General features: G+C 42.3%; 1 protein-coding gene across 2 annotated transcripts in view; it reads left to right on the top strand.

Annotated features, from left to right (window-relative positions):
• Positions 1–1,478: 1,478 nt before the first annotated feature.
• Positions 1,479–25,526, top strand: part of MPP1 (MAGUK p55 scaffold protein 1) — a 29,705-nt gene continuing 5,657 nt past the window's right edge. Inside the window, exons 1-8 of one of the 2 annotated variants that reach the window (XM_045817368.1) lie at positions 1,479–1,752; positions 16,544–16,687; positions 17,241–17,319; positions 18,323–18,408; positions 21,073–21,141; positions 22,745–22,941; positions 24,504–24,610; positions 25,180–25,260. In XM_045817368.1, the coding sequence (XP_045673324.1) occupies positions 1,651–1,752; positions 16,544–16,687; positions 17,241–17,319; positions 18,323–18,408; positions 21,073–21,141; positions 22,745–22,941; positions 24,504–24,610; positions 25,180–25,260 (865 nt within the window). In that variant the 5' untranslated portion in view covers positions 1,479–1,650. The remainder of the gene's footprint in view (positions 1,753–16,543; positions 16,688–17,240; positions 17,320–18,322; positions 18,409–21,072; positions 21,142–22,744; positions 22,942–24,503; positions 24,611–25,179; positions 25,261–25,526) is intronic. The other variant, XM_045817367.1, reaches the window with a different exon arrangement.

A 25,526-nucleotide genomic window follows, 5' to 3' on the forward strand; every position in this document is an offset into this window, starting at 1 on the left:
CATGCCCCAACCAAGGACCTGGCCTGCTACCCTGGCATGTGTCCTCACTGGGAATGGAACCAGGAGACCTTTCACTTTGCGGGATGATGCCCAACCCACTGAACCACAATGGTCAGGGCTTTGATTTGTCTTTTGATGAGTAAAATTTCTTAATGTTAACAAAGTCAAAGTTATCAATATTCTCTCTTGTCAATAGTTTGTCTGCAGTGTTTAATAAATCTTCTATCCCAAAGTCTAGAAGTTGTTTGCTAATGTTTTTTGTCAAGAACTTTAAAGTTGTGTTTATGACATCAAGTCCTTCATCTACCTGGAAAAGATTTTGTGTGTGTGTGTGTCTGTGTATAACAGCATGGAGGATGGTTACAATTTCATCTCCTTCAGTATAAACAATTTTTCCAGTTTTGTTTAATGAAAAGTGCTTCTTCAATTATCTAAAATGCCACCTCTATTATACACCACAGTTCTATACATGCAAAGGTATGTTTCTGTGGTCTCTCATCTATCCCTTTGTTCAGTCTATACCTCCACCAATATCACACTCTTAATTTTGACCTCTCCCTGTCCCTCTCCCTCTGCTTGCCTTCTATAGTTCCTGTAGGGTAATCTTGGGGAAGGGAGCTGTCAATCATGTGAGCTCAGCCCCTTAAACAGACAAAAGTGGGTCATTTGGCTTCAAATCCTTGCCCTTGGATTTTCTCCTCTTGGTTGAGTTACTGGAACGTTCAAATAAGATTACATAGAGTAATGAACTGCATAAAATACTTTGGGGTTAAAAAATACTGTGAGGTTACTATGTTGGTGTAAAGGGGACCAGGTTTTTTTCAGGTAAAGGTGTCTACTAATCGTGAACAGCCCTGAGCCCTGCTAAGTCTAGTAAAAAGTTTTTTTAATGCCTCTAAGCATTAGGACTCTAAGGAATCCTGCTCTGTATTCCTAAGGAATGTTGTCTCCCTTTGCTTCTAGTGATCTCTCAATATTTTTGTGACATCCGCAGAAGGTGTGGCCTAAGACAAGTAAAAACAGTTTGCTTTTGGAGGCGATCAGGTCTTTCATCATTGAACAGCAATGTATTTGTGCTGCCAAAATGAGCACCGAACTGCAGTGTAAATGATAGAGTATCACCAGCACAGGAGCCTTAAAGACATTTTCGCAACAACTTGTACCCGCGTGCATTTACGGATAGAGCCTGGAGTTGAAAGGGAGGCAGTCACAGCCCTTAGATGCTTTCCTGCTCTCCCCACGAAATCAGCCAGGGAGTGGGCCATGCACTCAACTAGCCTGCAGCTGGGGGCCCCTGCGCTGTTTTGGCGCTCAACCCCCTCAGGAATACAGCCACAAGGGCCTTGACAAGAGCTGTGCCTCCTTGTGGCCCTCTGAAGCAGAGAGGGCGCCGCGGGGGTCGAGCGTGGGCGGTCCAGGGGCGGGGCGAGGGTGACAGTGGGCCGGGCGCCGGCGGGGTGGAGACTGGCCCAGCTGCACCAACTCCACCGCTTGCACCGCCTCCGCCGCCCTAGCCGCCTTCTCCTCCCCGCAGGCATCGGGCCCTCATACACCAGCTTCTTCCTGGCCCCTAGTCTCTGCGTCCCGCGTCTCCGCGTCTCCGTGTCTCTGTGTCTCTGCGTCTCCGTCTCAGCGTCCAGCTCCCTCAAGATGACGCTCAAGGCAAGCAAGGGCGAAGGCGGGAGCAGCATGCATACAGCGCTCTCCGACCTCTACCTGGAGCACTTGCTGCAGAAGCGCAGCCGGCCCGAGGTGAGAAAGCTCCGTGGGTCCCCAGGGCGTGGGGTGCGGAGCCAGGACTCTGCCGTGCCTCGCACTTCGGGATCTCCTCTGTCTGCGGCCCTGTCTCCCGGGGCCTGCCCTCGGGAGTCCTGTCCTCGGGGTGAAGGCCACTGCGGCCAGCAGCTTGTGCGGGGGGGCGGGGGGTTGGGGTGCAGTGGGTGGTTGCCCCCAGCAACCCTTCTAGGTGGGAATCAGGAGAGGCCGAGGCCTGAACAGAGTGCTTATTAAGGTCAAGGAAAACTTCGTGGACGGAAGTCAGTATAACAGAAAGACTTTAAGGAGAAGATCCAAGAATACATCTGATTCGTTGGTGTTGAAATTCCTGTGTTTGCTCAGCAGAAAGGGTTGTAAAAGCCAACTCCAGCTCTAAAGCGCTCACTCACTGTCCCTCTGCATTTAGGCAGAACCCCTTGTGCTAGTGTGCAAATGTGGTAACCTGGTGTATTTGTGGGTAGACAAGGAATGCAAGGATTTCAGAGATAATTCTGCCCTCCGGATTCCTATGATGACCTGTAAATACCTGTTAACATCTATCCTCAAAGATACCCACAGGGTACGTTGTCATTTTCTTAGTTCTCATGGTTCTGGGTGTGGGTTGGACCCAGGAAGGTAAGGTTATCACTCAGGGTCTCTCAGACAGGGATAATGCCACTGGAATGCTCACTCATTCCCTCACAAATCTGGAAGCTGAGGCTGGCTCTTATTTGGAGCCATCAGCCGCATAAGACATGCCAGTATTTCTTTCCTGTGTCCTGGCCTTCCTCACATCATAGTGGCCAGGTTGTGTGTGTGTGTGTGTGTGTGTGTGTGTGTGTGTGTGTGTGTGTGTGTGTGTGTGTATGAGAGAGAGAGAGAGAGAGAGATTGAATGAAAGAATGGATATGAATCCAACTGTGTGCAATCTTTTTCTCTCTGGCTTGTTTCACTCAGCATAACCTGAGCCCCATCTATAACTCCATGACTAGAGTTCATGTAAACCTGATGGGCAAGTTGAGAGATTTGTCTGCCTTTTTGAAAAGAGTCCCTGTCACCACAAAAGTTATGCTGTGGGTGCACCATCTGAATAAACAGCAGTTTTTGAATTTATCCTAAAATACTGAATACAGTGTATGGGTTAGCCCATTTATTTTTGTTGTTATTTTTGATGGTTTGACCCCATGAACCTGCTGATTCTCATTCATGAGGTTCATGAGGTTCACCTTCCCTTTTGAGCTCTTACCAGTCTTTGCTGCCAACACTAGTCTCTGCCTCTCACTGGCTGTGTGGCCTTGGACAAGCTGCTGAAGCTCTCTGTGCCTTAAGTTTCTCTTCTCTGTAAAATGCCCTTGCTTGGAGGATTGTGGTGATGTTTACCTGAGGTAATATTCATTAGGCACTTCCAACCGCACTGGGACATCCAGCGTCCCTCAAAGAGCTGCCTGTCCAATAGAAGTCAACATGTTTTCCTATCCTGGTAAGAAGCAGGAAAACCTGTGCAGAAGTTGTTGGCTTTAATAGAAATTTAAAATAAAATCATAAATGATGATATGTTGTTGAAGGCTTCAATTAAGGTGACTGCTTTGTGTAAAGGTTCTCCAGACTCAAAACCCAAAGTTTTACTTTCGACCACAGTCCACATTTAATACTGTAAAGTATTGTCAAAGGATAATTTTGCAATAGGTTTGAACTGTAGCCTGTCTTCCAGAATTAATTAGTGTTATCTCTTTGGAGAAACTAGTTTTAGAAGCTCTCTCTGGCCTTATTCTTTACAGAAGTATACATTAGTGTATACAAAATTGATTATAAAATTCCTAATACTCCTTTTCTCTTCCGTCTTACTTGAAGCAGCACTTTTCCCATGATCTGGCATTAAATAGATCGAGAATCCCTGAAAATTCACTCAGGCTTATTCAGCTTCAAAAAATGAACTGAAAAATAAGTCGGGCCCAGATGAGTGTCCACTAAGAACACTTGTCTATTGATTCCTAGGCCGTCGGGTGCAGCGTCACTCCACACTGGTCATCATTTATTCTGGCCTGCTATGTACAAGCCTGGTGTGGACCTAAGAAGTCAGTGTGTACACTGATGCAGGTGTAGGGTACTGCGAAGCTGTTGGAGCCTGAGTGTTTTCTTTTTACAGAAAGAATCATAGAAAATGAAGTGTAATTTTCAAATTATTTGGTTCTGTCCCCACTTTCAGTACAAGGTGTGGTCTCAGCCTGTGTGACTCCTTTCCTTCTAGGAACCCTGTGACTGCCTTCGAAACTAAAGGACTTGGTATACCTTGCAGATGAGAATCTGGTGTCTTTTTTAACCACTTGGAGGCTAAGTACATTAAAGTTTTATCATGTAAATTCTAGTCAATATTTTATATTAAGGGAGATAACATTTTCTAACTCATTTGTTCTCTGACACTGAATTAGATATTCCAGGTCAAAATCAATTCCCTTAAATTAGGGTTTCTCTGACCTCGACATTACTGACATTTTTAAAAAGATTTTACTTCCTGGCTGGCGTAGCTCAGTGGATGGAGCGGGCTTCGAACCAAAGTGTCGCAGGTTTGATTCCCAGTCAGGGCACATGCCTGGGTTGCAGGCCACGGCCCCCAGCAACCGCACATTGATGTTTCTCTGTCTCTGTCTCTCTCTCTCTCTCTGTCTCTCTCTCTCTCTCTCTCTCTCTCTCTCTCCCTCCCTTCCCTCCCTAAAAATAAATAAATAAAATCTTAAAAAAAAAAGATTTTACTTATTTTTAAAGAGAGGGGAAGGGAGGGAGAGAGGGAAACATCAATATGGGATTGCATCTCGCGCGCCTCCTGCTGGCAACCTGGCCCACAACCCAGGCATGTGCCCTGACTGGGAGTCAACGAGCGACGCTTTGGTTCGCAGACCCGGCGCTCAGTGTACTGAGTCACACCAGCCAGGACGACATTATTCACATTTTGTGCCTGGTAATTCTTTGCTGGGAAAAGTAATACCTGCCCCCCGCCGCCCGCCAGTTGTGACAATCAAAAATGTCTTGAGACATTGCCAAATGTACCCTGGGGCAAGGAAGAGAACTCAGTTGACATTTCATTGATGTAGAGATTGTCCCTAAGCAGTGACTTGCTCAAAACTTTCAGTATTGCTAAAAACAGGAGGACTCTGGATGTGGGGTATAGAAAGGCAACCGTAAATAACCAAATTTCCAAAAGCAGCTGGCCCAGGGGTGGGGAACAGGAAGAAAAGCTCTGAATTAGGGAACCAGCATACAACTTTCGTAACATGTAATTTTCTGAGTCTTCACTTTTTCTTTTTTCCTTTATATAAAGAAATACACATGAACAAAATACATATATATGTTTTTGCTCAAAAGTCACCTTTCCTGCAAGGCCTTTTCTGGACACCCTATTTAAAATCACAAAGCCCCTTGCCCAATTTCTGCCATTTTCCTCCATAGCACACATCATCTTTGGATATTCCATCTAATGTACAGTGTTTAATAGGTGAATCTGCCCGCTGGAATGCCCACTTTTTAAGCACAGGGTCTGTCTCTTACTCATTGCTGTATCCCAAGCATCTGCATATATCTTCGTTATATGAGTACTAGTCCTCTCACAGGGATTCCAGCTCCCACAGGGCTCAGTTTGCTCAAACTGTATGGAGAAAAAGTCTTCCTGACACTAGGACTCCAAGTGAGGAAATGACGGGAGCCGAAGGTGCCCTGCAGTTCTGATAGGAATGAACTTCCATTAACACCCTTTTGTGTCCACCTCTATGCTTCGCACTTTTGGAGGTGCTGTGCCTGCATTCTCTCCTTCAACCCTCACAGACTCTGAAGTCCGCGCCCTTTTAAGTCCTAGAGTTTAAAACATACTAGTCCTTTAACTTTAGACAAGCTTCTAAACCGTTTCACACAAAATGGGGATGAAGACTTCATGAATGGTGTATGTACACAGTCCAGGCGCCAATTTAATGGCAGTATCTGGCTTTGCAGTTCTGTGTTTCTTTCCATGTGGAACTACAGTTCTTGAGTTTCCTGTTTTCCTCCAGTGCAAGGAGAAGCCTTTGCCAGTGTACATAGTACACTGGGTAGATAAAAGCACATTGGGAAAGGATCTTTAGAGACTTGGCCTTTGGATGGATGGATATGTTCTCAAAAAGATTTACTGCCTGAAAAACAATGTGCCTAGTTAATGTATAATTTTAAGATAGTACTTGCAGAAAGTCCTGGCCCTTAGATCTTCTTGTCCCCCAAACTTTTCCTCAGTTATTTGTCTTTTGTGGTTAAACAGTGTTAATCCCTTTCTAAGGCTTTGGAGCACTCTTTGTTTTCTCATAGTTTGTCTTATTTTTCTCCCCCAAAGTGGAATGGAATCTTGCTAGGGCAAAGAGTGGGGTGTTTGTGTGCCCATGGGCCCCCAAACTGTGGGAGGCTGGCTGCTGTTGTGGGGCAGTTCCCAGGGCCTGCCCTCAGGTGATCACTCACCTTCTTGGTCTGGGCCTTCTCCTTAGTCTCATTGCCAACAAAGAGCCTTGGAGTTGGCAAAGAGCCCAACAGTTGGCTGAACTATATTCTTTCCTATGTCACTGTCACTTTCTAATTCGATTGTTTGAATGAGAAAACCATCTTTAATTGCCCCTGCTTTATTCACTCTCTCCAGCCCCCAAGTTTGTTTTTCATTTCTTTTTTTAATCCCAACTTCCTTTGAGCAACTATGTCTGCCCTTTGAACCCTGTTGCAGATGTTTCCTCCGGAGGGAATTGCAGAGCAGCAGGCTTGCCACTCCAGCAGTTTGTAAGATTAAAGGCCAGGATGCTGCTGAGCAAAGGCCAAACATGCAGTTGTGTTTACTTCCCAGTTTCTCCTGAATCTGAGCAGTCATCTTTAAGCAGAGTCACTCCCACCTTGCGTATCATTGGTGTGGGGCAGGCCCATCATAGCCCTGGGGTTTCCCATGTCCACTGGAGATGAGGGCGGTGGTTTTGAAGTTAGGAAGGGGACTCTGCAAAATGGAGTCTAGTACCTTACACTTTTACTGTTTGTCAACATTGCTCGTGTTGCTTACCACTCACATGGTGGTATGGTGGTGATGGTGGTGGCAAAAGTGAAAAAACAGCAGCACATACATGCCTTGGTAGCCATTAATGTCATAAGTGGATGTTGAACAAGCTCCTGTTAGAGCTGGGCACTGTTCTGGGTGCCTGGGTCCATGAGTGAAGACAACAGATAAAGGGCTCTGCCTGTGTGAGACTTAAATTCCAGCTTGGAGAAAATAAACAAAATAAACAAGTAAAACATACATAGCACATTAGAGTGTATTACCAGCTGTGCAAAGAGTACAAGTTAAAGGAGATAAAAGAGCCAGGACAGGTGCCTAGTATGTGTCACTGGGACTGGATGAACAGATGGGACAGACTGCAGTTTAAGTTGTCCCCCTGGACAAGTTAATTATCCCAAGTCCAAGGGAAATACCTTCCCCTTTGTCTGAAGCCCAGCCTCTGCCAGTTGTGCAGCAGGCAGACTGGGATGCAGCTTCATCAGGCAGAACTTGTATATGAATCCCAATTCTTCTGTCTTCACCTCCCATTGAAGAGCAAACTTCCCTTCGTCCATCCCCAAGACTTCCTGCCTTCTTCCTCTCTCTCCCCTGCAGGTGCCATCATTATTTAGAAAGCCTCTGTGAAGCTCCATTTGCAAGTTTTGAAGAAGGCTGACAACCTTGGTGTGTGGCCTTTGAGCACTTACAATCTAAGACAATCTTAAACTCCATGGAGGATATCTTTCCCATTTATTATTTATGGTGGATTAATGAATGAATGATAATTTCTTCTCACCATGGTGAGCTGCTGAAGGTCAGAGACCATACTTAACTATGTCAAGCTCTCTTGCATTTAATGAGGTCTCAGACCACCAGATTGAATTAAGTAATCAATCACCTTTACTTTGCATGTGTACACATCCACACAGACATCAAGTGTAAGTGTATGTGTATTCTTGCTGCTACGATTTTCTGTAGTGAGGAGATACAAGGGGTTAGTTGAAGGAGTTTGCTATAAGGTGTAGTCAAGGAGAAGATAGCCTTTCTTTTCTGAGAGAAGTTTCACTGAAGACAGGCCCCAGGGAGGGGTTAGTAGGCTGGGCAGAGTGTGTTTTAGGAAGACAGGGTGGCTCAGGGACAAGTTCATGCTAGAGAAGATTGTGCTATGCTTTTGGAAGCCTTACTGTTGTGTGTAGGTTCTCTGCTTACCACGTTGGAGGTTTCCGTTTACCTTAGTCATCCTTTGTAACTTCTGGGTGAGTATGATAGTGATTCTTAGTCATCATGAAGGGGAACGACTAGATGGACAAGCCCATTTGAAAGACCAATCTTTGGGATAGCAACTCTTGAACTTTTCTGACTGGAATGTGTTTTGCTTCTGGTAAGCTTGCCTGAGTCCCTAGTGTAAAGGCTGTCATGGTAAAATCAATCTTTATAATAAAGCTGAGTAAGAAGTTTATCCACCTTGTCTAGGTACACTATCATGTAGCCTTCTCCCTCTTTCAAAGGTCATTGTGTATTCTGTGGACTAAGACTTTCTAATCTGTCATAACTTAGAACATTATACATGGGTTCACCAAGTCTGAAAACATAGGTGAATCACTGTAAGTGGTTTATTGATGGTACATTACAGCACGTGATAAAATAATGTGATCCATGTTCCCAAACCTTATGGCCCCCTTTATACTACTATTGTTACTAACACAAGTGTTAGTTGGTGATAAACCCATAAAATTAATTTCCGAGTCTGGTTTTTCAGCTTTCTTAGCCCCACAATTACTAGTGATAAGAGATTCATAAGTCAGGGTCAAAGAAGGTCCTTACATTTATTTCATGCTTTGCATTAGAAATGTGAGGTTTGAGCTCATAAGTTTTGGCAGCAATCATTCAATCGGTGGTCCTTGAATTCCTCATTCTATAGACTCAATCTGTAATACACACACATGGTAAAAACATAAAAATAATACAGATGGTTCATTTGAGAAAGGGAATTCTTCCTTCCAACTTTACACTGTTTCTCCTCTAGTTTTCTTGAATCTACTTAGAGAGATATTTGATCTTGTGCCCTTGAAATGGATCTGTGGCAGTAGCTACCCTGCTTTGATGCGAAGCATAAGAATTCTTTGTCTAGGCCTAAATCCTGACCATTGTCTCTTAAGTTTTTTTTTTCTAAAAAAGCTTATAGTTGTACACTTTACATTTAAATCCATGATCCATTTTATAAGTTGGGTGGTTTAGGTTACTGTTTCTTTCTCCCCACCCCTGCCATGGGTATCTGATTGCTCCAGCACCATTTGTTACAAAGTCTGCCCTTCCTCCACTGAACTGCTTTTGCACCTTCATCAAAATCAAATGGGCATGTCTGTGTGGGTCTATTTCTTAGCTCTCTATTCTGCTCTATTCATCTATGTGTCTGTACCACACATAATTTTTAAAAAGATTTTATTTATTTATTTTTAGGCAGAGGAGAAGGGTGGGAGAAACATCAGTGTGTGGTTGCCTCTTGCATACCCCCCACTGGGGACCTGGCCCACAACCCAGGCATGTGCCCTGACTGGGAATCGAACCAGTGACCCTTTGGTTCACAGGCCACCACTCAATCTAGTGAGCCACACCAGCCAGGGCTGTACCACACATTCTTGATTACTTATAAATATATAAGTCTTGAAACTGTGTACACTGATTCCTTCTAGTGTCTTCCTTTACAAAATTATTTTAGCTGTTCAAGAGCCTATGCCTTTATATCATGTACATGATTTTTAAAAGTCATTCAGGGGTGCTTTTAGCATAACCTATGTGGGTCAGGTGAGTGAAGCTGCTTGTGTATAAGAAAAATTACACTGCCCCAGCCAGGTTTATCAGTAGGTTGGAGCATCATCTCATACACCAAAAGTTTGTGGGTTTGATTCCTGGTCAGGCCACATACCTAAATTCTGGGTTTGGTCCCAGGTCAGGGTGTGTATGGGAGAGAACTATCCGATCTCTCTCTCTCTCTCTCTCTCCCTAGCCCTCTCTCCCTCTCCCTCCCTCTCTCTTCTTTCCTCTCTCTCTAAAATCAATGAACATGTCTTCATGTGAGTACTAAACATTTAAAAAAATAAAGAAAGAAAAGTAATATTCCAGGTGCAGGGAAATCAGCAGCCAACACTTGGCTTCTGTACCAGGGAGCAGTAGGGAATGACCTGGAGAACATGTGCCTATCTGCAGGGGGCAGCCACAGCCTGACACAACAGTTTTGTTCCACTTCTTGCTTATCCCACATCTCCCTGATCTCATTTGAGATAGCAAGATGCCCAATTCAGTTTTTTTTTTTAAGATTTTATTTATTTATTTTTAGAGAGAGGGGAAGGGAAGGAGAAAGAGAGGGAGAGAAACATCCATGTGTGGTTGCCTCTCAGGCGCCCCCTACTGGGTACCTGGCCCACATCCCAGGCATGTGCCCTCACTGGGAATAGAACTGGCGATCTTTCAATTTGCAAGCTGATGCTGAATCCACTGAGCCACAGCAGCCAGGGCGCAACTCAGTTCTTATTTTCTCAGCCCCCTTTGCAGCCTGGGGTGGCCATGTTCTACAATTCAGGCCAATGAGGCACGAACAGATGTCCACTGGAGAAGTTCTGGGACAGATGCCATTGTCCTGGCCCTTTTCGTTCTTTCTGCTATTTTAATAAAGATTTTATTTACTTATTTTTAGAGAGAGGGGAAGGGAGGGAGAGAGGGAAAGAAACATCAATGTGTGGTTGCCTCTCACATGGCCCTCACTGGGGACCTGGCCCGCAACCCAGGCATGTGCCCCGACTGGGAATCAAACTGGCAACCCTTTGGTTCGCAGGCCAGCACTCAATCCACTGAGCTACACCAGCCAGGGCTCCCTCTTTCTGCATTGAGAGTGGAGCTGAAGGCTGGATTGTCAGCTTTTTGTGAGATGTTTTTAGTCCGAGCTCATTTTTTTTTTTTTTTTTTTTTTTGCTTTCTCTGTACAGGGACTTTAGAGCCCCTGACTGTTGTGCTCTACAAAGTGACACAGTTCTCAGCCAGTTCCTCCTCTGTGCACATTTTAGGCCCTGCTGTCTCAACTCTGCTTAGTCAATGGTCATTCCCCCATCTGCTTCCCATCTTCTAGACAGTTATTGAAATCTCTAATCCATGGTAACTTCCTCATTTCTTTATGGGTTTCTGTTCCTTGCCCGCTTTGCTCTCGTTTAAACAGAGTCTGGGGTGTACACTGGTACTTAGGCTACCAACTTGAACCCAAGTCACAGCCACTTATGAAAATTCTGTCTCACCAGAATAGAAAGCATTGTATTTTGTGGAGCTTTTAAGATAATAGATTTTCATTTGCCTGAATAGAAATTAATTGAAACCAAAGGGATGCATGAAATTTTTAATGCTGAACATTTTCTTTAGCAGTGTGTTTCAGCATTCTAAAAATTTTTTAAGATTTTATTTATTTATTTTTAGAGTGGGAAGGGAGGGGGAAAGAGAGAGAGAGAGAAACATCAATATGCGGTTGCTGGGGGTCATGGCCTGCAACCCAGGCATGTGCCCTGACTGGGAATCGAACCTGCGGGTTCGCAGCCCATGCTCAATCCACTGAGCTACGCCAGCCAGGGCTGTTTCAGCATTCTAAATGTATCTCAGCACTCCCCTGCAGGTAGACTGGCACGGCATCTTGACAACAGCTCACATTTGTAAGTGAAACACTGGGAGGTCAAGAAACTTGCCCAAAGTTACCAAGCCGTTAGTTGAAAGAGTCAGGACTCAAACACAGACAGATTGTGTATATTTCTGGTAAGATGCATACCTACGATTTGTAACCTATGCTTTTTTCTTTTCCTGACTTCTTTTATGGCAGTGACACATACACATAGTAAGTAATTTGAAAGGTTTAGAGTGAATACAATTTCCTTCTCACCCCATCCTGTGGTCACCCAATTCCCCTTCCCAGAAGCAACTGCTGTCATTTGTGTCTCCTTCCAGAGATAGCTTATGCATTTATAAGCAAATATGAATGTATTCATTTGTTTCACTCTTTATGCTGATGATAGCATATCTTTCCTCACTGTGGGTTGTTTCCTCTTAACAATGTATCTTCAAGGTTAACCTCAGAACGTCTTTTTCATTGCTACATAGTGTCTGTGTGCCAGGATGCCCCCATAAGATACAGTGTTAACTACACCACTGAGTCATCTACTGTAGAGAACCTTGAAGTTATATGGGGTTCTGTGCTTCCAGGTATCATAAGTTGGATTTATAAATACAACCCTGTCTTAGACAATTCTGTTTTAATGGCAGTGCTGTATGACTCAGTGTCATGTGAGTCTAGTTGCTGCACAAAGCAGTTTCTCTTTCTTAGTACTTCCCTCATCTGAGGCCACCCTGTAACTAACACTATCTCAAATGTCACCATCTTATCAGAGTTGAAACTCTTAGAAAGGATGAAGTAGATTAGAATTAAGATATTATTTACTTTTTAATATACATATTGTGTCTTATAATACATATGTCCATCCACAAGCCTCTAACCTCTTTGTCTCTGATCTTCCAATTTGTTTCCATCTAGGCCCTTGGGTAGGCTATTGAGTGCTTCCCTGGAATGAATGAATGAATGAATGAATGAATGAAAAGGGATCAATTGATTCCCACTTTTCCTTCCCCACAAAATGGATAACTTGGTGTACTACTCACAACCCCACTGTCTTTGAGGGGCACCCTTGGGTATGGCTGGAATGAAGCTGCCATCCATTTTCAGCTTGTACTCAAATACTGAATTGACTCTTCCATTAACCAAGCTCAGACTGCTCCTCCTCCTCCATATTGTTTTTGGAATTAATATTTTACCTGGGGTGAGGGGTGCACTTTTAGAGGTTTCCACTTGGCATTCCCTACTGTCATAGTGCTTACCCTAAGACTGGGCTACTTCAAATTAATAGATTAGAAAAATAAGAAAGAGTCAGCAAAGAAGACTGAGAAGGAGCATTTGAAGGAGAAAGGAGCGATCATCTGTGAGGTGTGTAACCTCAGTCTAATCATGAGAAAACATTGGACAAACTCAAACTGACAGACAGCCTATAAAACAGTAGCCCTGTCCTCTTCAAAAATGTCAAGATCGTGAAAGGCTGAGGAACTGTTCCAAGTTAAGGGTGACTAAAGAGATGTGCAGACTCAACACAGAGCATGATCCTGGATTGGATCCTAGTCTAGGAAAAGGAAATACATACCTATAAAAGACATTTTGGGACAGTTGATGAAATGTGAGTATGAAATGAGGAATACATGATAGTATGGTACCAGTGCTGAATTTTCTCTTTTGAGAATGTTTTTCTTAGAAAACACACAGAAGTATTTATGAGTTTAGGAACATGATGTCTTCATACTATGCTCAAATGATTCAAAATTTAGATTTTGCAATTTTTTATTTTATTTCTTTTAATTTTATTTATTTATTTTTAGACAGAGGGGAAGGATGGGAGAAAGAGAGGAAGAGAAACATCAATGTGTGGTTGCCTCTCATTTGCCCCCCTACTGGTGATCTGCCCACAACCTAGGCATGTGCCCTCAACTAAGAATTGAACCAGTGACCCTTTGGTTTGCAGGCCGGCGCTCAATCCACTGAACCACACCAGCCAGGGCAGATTTTGCAATTTTTTAAAAAGTGCTATGCCGACATTGCTATCCATGTCTTTTGGTGCACATGGAAGGCTCTGTGTCTGTGTTGAGTGGCAGTGAATGGCTGGGCCCTGTGGGAGCGTGGGCCCTGCTCCATGGTTTGCCTGCTCACTCTCTTAATGCATTTCACATCAATATTTTGTTTGGAATTTTCAAATTTACTAAAAAGATAAAAGAATTTTACAGTAACACCTATTAGGCACATCTCCTAGATTCTATGGTTAACATTTTGCTGTGTTTGCTTTATCATATATTGATCCAAAAAAGAAAATCCATCTAGCCACCTTTTTTTGTGCATTTCAAAGTTTCAGTTATCAGAGCAATTCACCTCTGAAAGCTACAGCATGCACATCATTGGCTAGAATTCAGTATTTCTTTGTGGTTCTTCTTTTTTAGGTAGAATTTACATATACTAAATGCACTGGATGAGTTCTAACAGATTCATACACCTGTGTAACCCAAACCCCTGTCATGACATATTTTACCATCATCCAACAAAGTTCTCTCATGCCTCTTCCCATCCTATCAGATGGGATAAAGCAACTACTCCTTTATTTTTGTACTGTAGTTTTGCTTGTTCTAAACCCTCATAAATTGTATTATGTAGTATGTATTCTTCTACATAAAGCTTCTTTCACTCAACATGATGCTTTTGAGATTCATCCATGTTGCTGCATGTATCAGCAGTTTGATCCTTTTATTGCTGAGAAGTATTGCATCATATGGGTGTACTGCGAGTGATTTATGCATTCTCCTGCGGATGAACACCTGGGTTGTTTCTACTTTTCAGCTATTATGAATAAAGCTGGTATGAACATTCATGTACAAGCCTTTTTGTGGACATCTGTTCTCTTTTCTGTTGGGTGAATACCTAGGAGCAGGATAGCTGGGACATAAAGTAAATGTATGTTTAACTTTATATAAGAAATTTCCAAACTTTTCTGCAGTGGCTGCACAATTTAGCATTCCCACAGGTGGTGTATGAGAGTTTCAGTTCTTGGCATCATGTGCCTTTCTCACTTTAGCCTTCCTAGTGGGTATGTAGTGGCATCCTGTATTTCCCTGATTACAGTGATGTTGAGCATGTTTTCATGTGCTCATTGGCTATTCATATGTCACCTTTGGTGAAGAGTCTGTTCAAATTTTTTGTCCATCTTTTCATCACTCATCATTTGTCATATTGTTATTGAGTTTGTAAGAGTTCTTTTTATGTTCTGGACACAAGGCTTTTGTCAGATGGAAATATTGCAAATTGCACTCTCAGGCTGTGCCATGCCTTTTTAGTTTCTTAAATATCTTTTGCTGAAAAGTTTTTAGTTTTGCTGAAGTCAATTGTTCACTTTTATGATTATTGCTCTCTGTGTCTACTAAACCTTTGCCTATGTCAGGGAAGTTTTTCAATGAACAGATGTTCTTAATTTTAAAGTATTTATCTTTTTACTTTTCATTTTACAGTTAGGATCTTTTATGTTGTTTGTAAGATATTTTTATTATACTCCAAGGTTATGAAAACATGCTGTTTTCTTCTCAATGCTTGGTTGTTTTACCTTTCACATTTGGTGCTGTGGTCCATCTAGAATTGAGTTTTGTGTATAAAATGAGGTGGGAATTGCCCTGACCAGTGTGGCTCACTTGGTTTGGCATCACCCAGCAAAGTGAAGGGTCATCGGTTCAATTCCTGGTCAGGGCACATGCCTGGGTTGCATGTTCAATCCCCAGTCAGGATGCATATGGGAGGCAACCAAAGTTTCTCTCTCACAATGATGTTTCTTTCCTCTCTTTCTCCCTCCTCCTTCCTCTAAAAAGAAATAAAATATTTGTAAAAAATAAAATAAAATGAAGTGGGAATCAGCATTTATTTTTCCCATATGCTGTTCTGAAAGACCCAGCACCATTTATTACAAAGACAATGCTTTCTCCATTATACTTCAGCATCACCTTTTTCATAAACCAGCTGACTGTGTTTGTGTAGGTCTGTTTCTGAAGTTTTCATTCTGTCACACGGGTTTTTTACTTATTCTCCAGCCAATGCCACAGTGCCTTTGCTTACTTCAGATTTCCAATAAAGAGGTCTTGCTAGCTAGTCATGTAATTTGTCCAACATTACTGTCATCAAGTTTGGGGGCAAGAGGTCACAGTGGAAATGTCATCTTGAGATGGTAGGAGGGGTAGTGGTGATCTCATCTAGAGGTAGCTCCTTGGTTTTAGTGGCTATTGTTGTTATCATGGGCCAGGGGGCTGGTACCAAGTGCCTAATTTTCCAGTCCAGATAGGACTTCTTTATAGCCTCAGAGGTGAACTGTGATAGACTGATGCTAACCTGAAACACATTTACTGCTCTGTGACCTAGAGCATCAGGGAGTAAAGAGGAAATAGAGCAACTGGGTCTGATGCTCACCAGAGCTCCTGTCACTGGAGAGGCACCCATTGTTGGAATGGGAAAGGCCATTGTCATCAGTGCTCACTTATCCCCTTTACTGATGCATTCCTACTGCACCACTTACCCCCTCTGCCTGCTCTCATTATGAATTAAATCCACCCTGGACCTTTGCTATAGAGTAGGTGCACATGTGTATATGCCTCATGCATGTAAATAGTTCTTATCAGAAGTTCTTGGGGCCCAATGTGCATTAGAAATCAAATTTTTTTACAGGAACAAATTTAAAGGACACATGGACAAAAACTAGGGGGAGGGTGGTAATGGGAGGGAAGTGGGGAGGGTTGGGTGGGTGCGCTGGAATGGGAGTAAAAGGGAGAAAACTGTACTTGAACAATGATTAAAATAAAAAAATTTTAAAAAGAAATAAAATTTTTTGTAATTGTATTATATTTTAGGTAGTTGTCCCAGTAGGGTCCAGGGAAGCACCCTGTAAATCAAACACATTAATATTTCTGCAGCAAACTATATAAACATGTCTATAAAGTTGGATAAATAAGGCTTACAAACAGGTTCACATAAATTCAAATGAGATTGGATGCCAATCTTATAACTGTTGGTTTTCAGAGCCATTGGATTTTAGAACTGCAATTACAGAATGACAATGGACCTTTGCCATTTATTTCATACATTGTTCTGTTGTTTTAACCTGACAGGCTGTGTCACACCAGTTGAATGCCGTGACTGAGGACATGTATACCAATGGGTCTGCTGCCCCAGGTAGCCCTACCCAGGCTAAAGGGCAGGAGGTGCGGAAGGTGCGACTCATACAGTTTGAGAAGGTCACAGAGGAGCCTATGGTAATCCCTTGTCATATGTTCACCCACTGCTTACTGTCAACCACGTAAGTCACTGGGCCACCGAAAGAAACTCAGAAAGCTGAGTTAGGGCATCATTCAGCTCTCATATTGTCTCTCTATCTCCATCTCAAGCTCCTCCTCAAAGCAGGCTTTATGCCCATTCTACTTGAGGACTCCCCCAGGTATAGATGGAAAACATTTCTCCTGAGAAACTGCCCTAGATTATCTTCAAGATAACCTCAGAAAGAACTTAAAATAAAACAAGCTGACCCTGGCTGGCATGGCTCAGTTGGTTGGAGCATCATCCCATAAACTGAAAGGTTGCAGGCTCAATTCCCTGTCAGGACAGATGCATGGGCTGCAGGTTCGATACCGAGTCCAGGTGTGTACAAGAGGCAACTGATCAATGTTTGTCACTGATATTGATATTTCTCTCCCTTTCTCTTTCCCTCCCCTCCCCTCTCTCTAAAATCAATAAGCATATCCTCAAATGATAATAAATAAATAAATAAATAAAGCAAGCAAGAATACTGTACCATTGTGTTTATTTCAGGGAATCACTCTGAAGCTGAATGAAAAGCAGTCCTGTACGGTGGCAAGAATCCTTCATGGTGGCATGATTCATAGACAAGGTACTGTGTGCAGTTCCTAAATTGTGGTCATTCACTGCAGTGGTGAGGGACATGAAGCTTCCATTCTTCAAAACTGGGAACATTCTTGTATGTGTGCCAAGAGATTTGTTTGTGGCTTAATAACTGGCTCTTTAGAATAATTGTGTGATAAGGTCTTCATAGGAATTGCCCAGTGCCACCGTCTGTCCCTCTGAGCATTTCTTATACACCTATTTATATATACCAATATTTTTTTAGTTAGTTAATATTTGAGCAATTAGTGTATACAACCCATTGCATTAGAATTTGAGTACACAGTACTAAAGAAAACAGACCTCCTGGAGCTAGCAGTTAAATTGAGAAATTAAACATTACCTGCTACCCCATTAGCTCCTACCGTTTATGTTTAGTTTTGTGTCTAGGGTGGTGCAAATTTTGGTAAGTACTCTTCACATAGCATCTAAACACTGATTAAGTTTACCATTAGGTAGCATTTTGGGGTTTTAATTAAACAACAAAGAAATATTGAACTTGCTGGTGAATGAGAGGTATTGTGCTCTCTGCCTTACATTGTTATTCTTTTTAGCATGTATAGGTGTGTCATAGCCTCCTGGGATCTGTAGCTACTCTAGTTGCAGGGAGCTTTGAGGATGAGATACTTTTATTCTGTTGTTGGAGTACTGAGGCCACGAAGGATGAGATAGTCAGACTGTGAAGTACTTGCCACAATACATCCCTCAAGGGAATCAAGAACATTTATGGTTGAATTGTGTAAAATCCTGAGTATTTTATACACTTTATTGTATAATAAGCTCTAGATCATGGTTTCTTTTCTATGGTATCTTTAGTTATATTGACAGCTTTTATCTGAATATTTATTCCTTTAAAATTTTTTTCAATTACAATTTACATTCAGTAGTATCTTCTGTTAGTTTCAGATATACAGCTTATTGGTTGGGCAATCATATACTTTACAAAGTTGAACATTTATCCTTTTGTGGACTGAGTTTTCATTTTGCGGCAGGCTTCCTTCATGTCGGGGATGAGATCCTAGAGATCAATGGCACAAACGTGACTAATCACTCAGTAGATCAGCTGCAGAAAGCAATGGTGGGTATTTGCTATGTCATTGTCTTTGTGAAGTGTGGATCCACAGTGATGTCAATGTACCTCATTTTTCTGTCAAAGTATTTGCACCTCATTGAGGAGACTTACCATTGCTAATCTTTATTCTGTATAGAAATGAGAGTTCTCTGCTTTTATTTACTAAACTTCTAAAACAAGGCAAATAATCCAGAGCATATATCTAGAAGAAACATTGGACTGGGTGTCAGAAGGCCTTTGTCTCTAATGGCAGCTCTGAATCCCTGCTCTACTTTATTCTAGCCCCACGATTTTGAGCAAGTGAATTAAGTTCTCTAAATCATCTGTAAAATGAAGATAGTAATCCCTATTCTTATGTCACAGATTTGTTATGAAGAGCAAATGGGATATTATAATGAAAAGTTGAGTGTGCTCTCAACTCAATAGATTCAGTCGATATTTGTTGAGTAACTGCTACATGGAAGTCATGTGCTTGGTGTTTGTGCTGGCTATCCTGTTTGCTTCTCCAGATTCTTCACCATCTCCCACCTCTGCACACACCAGAGATCATTCCTGTAACCAAAGCACTAAGAAACCCATGGGGTAATTGGCCACTGCTGGCAGGAGCCACACCTCAGACACTCAGGAATGAGATGCTAGGATACCAGCCAGCAAATGAACCAGAGAACAGTAACTCAGGAAAAAGTGTCATTTGAACCAAAATGTGGTTTTTCACTTGAGACAGAGATGAGGGAACTACACCTTGGAGAGTTTTGAAACTTGCCCACAGTCACATGACTTTTTAAGGGTAGACCTGGGAAGTCTAAACTCTTTGTTTAGACTTCTGCTTCTAACCAAGATGCAGAACAGGGACCACATTTACCCTGCCTCTTGAAATTATCCAATCCTAAAGGCCGATGCCCCTAATGACAGAGCTTCAAAATACCTAAAGCCAAAACTGGTAGAACTGAAAGAAGAAAACAACAAATCCATGATTGTACTCTAAAATTTCAACATCTTTCTCTTAATATAATCAACAGAACAAGTAGCCAGAAAATTAGTGAGTATACAGAAGGGGCAAACACCACTATAAACCAACTTGAACTAACAGATATGTGCAGAACACTCAATCCAGCAATGGCAGAACACACATTCTTCTCAAGTGCACATGGAACATTCTCCAGGATAGGTAATAACACAAGCCTCAACATTCAAATCATACAAAGTGTATTGTCTACCCATAAAGAAATTAGAAATCAAAAACAGGAGATATCTGGAAATCCCTAAATATTGGAAATTGAACAACACACTTCTGAAATAACCCACAGGCCACAGAAGAAAATACCTTGAAGTGAATAAAAATGAAAACAGTATATCAGAGTTTGCCACCTAACCAGTGCTGAGGTGGAAGTTTAGAGCACAAAATGCCTATACTCGAAAACAAGAAAGGTCTCAACCAAAAACGCCTCAACTTCTGCCTTAAGAGACTAGTAAAAAGGACACATTAACAAAGGAAAGGATAGCCCTGGCTGTCATGGCTCAGTGTATTGAGTGCCAGCCTGCAAAGCAAAGGGTTGCTGTTTCGATTCCCAGTCAGGGGCACATGTCCAGGTTGTGGGGCAGGTCCCCATTAGGGGGCGTGCGAGAGGCAATCACACATTGATGTTTCTCTCCCTCTTTTTTTCCTTCCCTTCCCCTCTCTCTAAAAATAAATAAGTAAAATCATTTTTTAAAAGGATAAAAACCATATGATCATCTCAATAGATACCAAAAAAACAGTTGACAAAATTCAACATCTTTTTTGATGAAAATTCTCAACACAGTAGGTATGGAAGGAAGATATCTCAACATAGTAAAGGCTGCATATGACAAACCCACAGCTAATATATTCAATGCCAAAGAGCTAGAAGCTTTTCCTCTGCTTTCAGGAACAAGAAAGTGGAATTGCTATCTTTCGGGAAAGTAATTTGAGGAGAGCTATTAAAATGTTCTCATCCTTTGATTCTGCATTTCCATGATGGGATCCTATTCTATAGGAATCAAAATGCAAATATCAGGACATATGTTCAAGAATTTCTACTGCAGCAGATTGTAGTGAAAAAAAGCTGGCACCAGTCACAATGCCCAATAATGGGGAGAATAACCGAATGATGTATGATATACCCATAGTGTGGAATGCTGCATAGCTATTAAAAAGAATGAATGAGGTCTTCATGCATGGACCTAGAAGCATATCCACCAAGTCTAAGCAAGTTATAGAGTAATGTACATAGTACAATTCCATTTTTGTTAAAAAATAACAACAAAAATACACACATGTGAATATGTATATATGTGTAGATATTTATAAATGTTTTCATTGGTATGGAGAAAGTTGTAGATATATTTGTGCCAGGATTGATTTTAGGTACTTATGGGGACCATTTGTGGTCAAGTGTGGGGAGGAGGGGAAATCATGAGGTTTTTCTCATTATTCTTTGTACATCTCCATGTTGTTACAATGGTTTATGGGCACATGACACTTGTATTAGAGGAGAAATAGTTCCAATACAAAATTTCAGTGTAAAGTAAAAATGGCTGTTGGGAAAAACAATGCATGGGACTTTAAGAGGGGAAAAAGGAGTTTATGAAACCCCAAATCATCCAAGTTAGCCTTCATTAAAATGTTATTTCTCCTTTCTTTTTTAATAGAAAGAAACCAAAGGAATGATCTCTTTAAAAGTTATTCCCAACCAACAAAACCGTCTTCCTGCACTACAGGTAGGTGGCGCCATTTTCTCTGTTGCGATAACAGCAGAATTCAGTCCCAGTGTTGAGATTTGTTTGAAGTGATATGATTCTAACTTTAAAGTTCTGTATATCTTACAAATGTAGCTGCCTGGTGCTCTCTGAACTTCCATTACAAACAGGCAGGCCTTCTTTCTGACCGCCAGCAGGGCTGGTACTTTGCTGCCTATTTGTAATGAATATGAAAGGAAGGGATAATCTTATTCTACAACTCCAAGAGGAAAATAGGTAAAGGGAATGAAGAGATCATTCACAGGAGGAAAAATATCAGTGGCAATAAGCATACAAAAAAATATCCAGTTTTACCTTCAAAGAGAAACATAGCTTGGACACGGCCTTGGCAGATGAATGTGGAAGAAGTTTAAAAAAAAACACTCTGAAGTTTCTACTGCAGATTACTGTAATAACAGTTTCATGGTCTTAAATAGGTATATTAATGTTCATTTTTTAACTTTTTGTTATATCACTTTTGGTAAATTATGTTTTTCAAGTGATTTGTCAAATGTATTGGTGTGAAATTATTCATAAAATCTTATAACCTTTTAAACATCTCTGGGGTCTCTACTGATCTCTACTGGGACATTGTATCTTCTCTATTTTATTAATTGGCCTTGCTAGGGGGTTCTTAATTTCATGAATCTTCAAAGAGCCAGTTTTGCCTTTGTCGATCTTCTCAACTCTATTTTCTGTTTCATTTGTATCTGTTCTTTATTATTTTTCTTCTGTCTTTGGGTTGGATCTGTACCCCTAATCTTCCTACCTGAGGTAACCAGTATAAAATTCTGAAGTAGTTTCTTCCTGTTGTTTTTTTCTATGTATAAATAAATACATTCTTAAAATGTCAAGCGGACTAGGCATTGTTTTTAGTGAATAATATTCTCTTTTAATGTTGTATCAGTGCCATTTTGCAAGAGCATTACATTTTTCTACAAATTGATTTTTATAAGTGCATGGTCACATATGCAGCAGATGACTAAAACTTAACTCAATTCCCCATTCTTGGAAAATTAGGCTGTTTGCAATAGTTCATTCTTATAAATAATTCCGTGGTGAGCATATTTACCCATACATTGTAACTGACAACTTTTGCATAGAACTGGATTGAGGGGTCAAGGCGGTACCAACTCAGACCCAATAACCCAAAGGCATTTTATACCTTCTTGTTGGAGGGCTCAGGTCTGACCTCTCCACAAACACAAAAATAACCAGTTCCAGTCACTTCAGCTCCTCCATTCTTTTCTTTTTTTACTTATTTTTAAAAAGATTTTATTTATTTTAGAGAGAGGGTAAGAGAGGGAGAAAGAGAGGGAAAGAAACATCAGTGTGTGGTTGCCTTTTGTGCACCCCCCACCGGGGACCTGGCCCAAAACCCAGGCATGTGCCCTGACTGCGTACCAAACCAGTGACCCTTTGGCTCTCAGGCTGGTGCTCAAGCCACTGAGCCACACCAACCAAGGCTCCCCCTCCATTCTTGCCTCTGTGTTATTCATTCAGTCCTGACACTACTTATTATATGTGCTGATGCTGGTGTTTCTCTTGAGGCTGCCACTGCACTTCCCCTTGCCTTCTTTTTCAGATGTTCATGAGAGCACAGTTTGACTATGATCCAAAAAAAGACAATCTGATTCCTTGCAAGGAAGCAGGACTGAAGTTTGTTACTGGGGACATTATCCAGATCATCAACAAGGATGACAGTAACTGGTGGCAAGGGCGGGTGGAAGGCTCCTCCAAGGAATCAGCAGGCTTGATTCCTTCTCCTGAGCTGCAGGAATGGTGAGCTGATTTTATGCAGGTGGAAATTGCAGATGGAATGGACCCATGCCTACCACAGACAATGGCTTCAAAAATCTGTCATGGCATGTGTAGGTTCTATTTCTCAACCAAGCCAACCTCCCCACTTCCCTGGAATAATGGGTAAGGGCAGGGGTAACAATGAATTGATAAGCTTAGCTGGCAGACCTTTACAGGAAAAGGAGGCTGAATAGCTCTTCACTCATTTGTGGGCCTGTTTCCTCAAATGCTTTCTCTGTGGTTAAAAAGGAAGTGGCAGTGCTGGGACTGGAGCCCTCCCTGGTCTCCTGCCTCCCAGGCTAGTGCCTTTCTGAGAAGATATCTTCTGAGTCCTGAAGAAAACAGTCAAATTTTAAATATGCGTTCTTTATGCAAATTCCCAATGTGTGGAAAATGAGGTGAGAATCAACATTTATCCCACACACTTATCTGGTCGAATCCAGGATTACTTATACAGAGACAATGCTTTCCCCACTGCGCAGTATCACCTTTATCACAAACGATCTCAGAGAGACGGGTGCCAGGCCTAAGGCCCCCTGCCAGCTGCCATCCAGACTAATGCAGGGATGGCTGCCCAGGGTTTCCCAGGGCTCACCCACCTCCTTTACCTCTTTGGAGAGTTCTTACGTGGGTGTTCAAATACCTGGCAACGGCAATGTGTCCAGAAGGAAGTGAACTCCCACCACGTTCTCCCATTAACACAGCCTGACCATTCCAGCGGTGCTCTTTGCACCTCTCCTTGTGGAGGCCTCAACTCTAGGCAACTCAAATCCTAGTGCAGTACTGAGAATACAGTGAACACACTGGTTCAGCTGATTCTTTCCTCACTTCCATACTGCTCTAAACCCGGCTCACCACAAACCCAGAGCCTTCTACATACAAGAGAGTCTGAGAGGAAGGGAATGAGGTGGGGAGTGGACAGATAGAGAGAGAGAGAGAGAGAGATACAGGGTGGCTGAAGGGGTGCTGGCAGAGGCAGAGAAACAGGCTGAGAGACCAAGAGGGTGGGTCTCAGAGAGAGACACACAGAGAAAGTGAGGGGCTAAGAGGCAGAGAATGAAAGTGAAGGGGGAAGAGTTAGAGACACACAGAGAATTGAGTAGCTGGCAGAGGGTATGAGAGAGAAGGAGAGGGGTCAAGAACAACATGAAGTTTATTGGCAAGTGCAAAGGGAAGGAGGCAGATGAGTCTAGTTTGGAGGGTTGTTGTTGTTTTTTCCTAAAATTTCATTTATTTATTTTTAGAGAGAGGGAAAAGGAAGGAGAAAGAGAGGGAGAGGCACATCAATGTGTGGTTGCCTCTCACGCCCCACTACTGGCGACCTGGCCTGCAACCCAGGTGTGTGCCCTGACTGGGAATCGAACCGGTGGCCCTTTGGTTCACAGTCTGCACTCAGTTCACTGGGCCACACCAGCCAGGGCTAGTCTGGAGGTTTTTCATAGAAGGGAAAAGCAATCACTGAGCTCTGTCACAACACAGGTGAATGATCCTGGGACTCTCGCACTGCGAGTTCACTGACATGCCTGGTCCTCTTTTCCTACTAGGAGGGTGGCAAGTGTGGCTCAGTCTGCTCCAAGCGAAGCCCCGAGCTGCAGTCCCTTCGGGAAGAAGAAGAAGTACAAAGACAAGTACCTGGCCAAGCACAGTTCAAGTAAGCTTTCTTGAGCTTTCTGGGCCTCCTCTCTGCAGGCTCCTGGCAAGTGGAGATGGTGTGGTGCTTAGTGGAACATACGTTATGCTGAAAGCATGCCATTTCTTCTGGTTTTCTTTTATTACATCCATCTTCCCAAGCTTACTGCAATCAGTAAGACAATGCCAGTACACATAAAGGAAGGTTAGTGGTCTGTTCTCACCTACTCATCATCCTCAGCCCTCAGGTAACCAACTGAACAGCCTTCCAGACCTTTATCAGTGTGGCATTACCATCAGCATGACCAGCTGGAAGGTCTGGACAACCCCAGAGAATAGCATGCTTTCCTGAGAACTAATTCCAGCTTTGGTTTTTACCTACCATGGTTGGAAATATAATATACCAAAATTATAAATGAGTTTTCAAGCAGATTGTAGACAAGAAAGGAATAATAATGCACCACTTATTAAATGCCTCCCATGCCACTCTAAGTACAGACAGGAGCAGCAGAGAATCACAAACTGAAATCATCTGGCGTGATATCTCCTCGGCTCTGGAAGTGAACATTACTTGGTTTTCTTTGTCTCTAGTTTTTGACCAGTTGGATGTTGTTTCCTATGAGGAAGTCGTTCGCCTCCCTGCATTCAAAAGGAAGACCCTGGTGCTGATCGGTATCTCCTCGTTACCCTCCATGTTGCTTTGCTAGTTAGAGTACATTTCTGTCCTTTTGTTCCTGCCTGTAGTATATAACCCTTCTTCAAAAACAAAACAAAACAAAACAAAGACAAGACATTGAGGGAAAAAAGAAGTAAGGTCTCTTGGGTTCTCTGTGTAGAACAGGTATAAAGAATTTTCTGAGTTTGAACCTCATCTGGGTTCACCTTACAAGTGAAACTAACAAGTTTTTCAGCAGCTAATTCTTTTAGTTCGGATTTGG

This window comes from Phyllostomus hastatus, unplaced genomic scaffold (genome assembly GCF_019186645.2).
Source record: "Phyllostomus hastatus isolate PE091 unplaced genomic scaffold, TTU_PhHast_1.1 phas_scaffold_255, whole genome shotgun sequence".
NCBI lineage: Eukaryota > Metazoa > Chordata > Mammalia > Chiroptera > Phyllostomidae > Phyllostomus > Phyllostomus hastatus.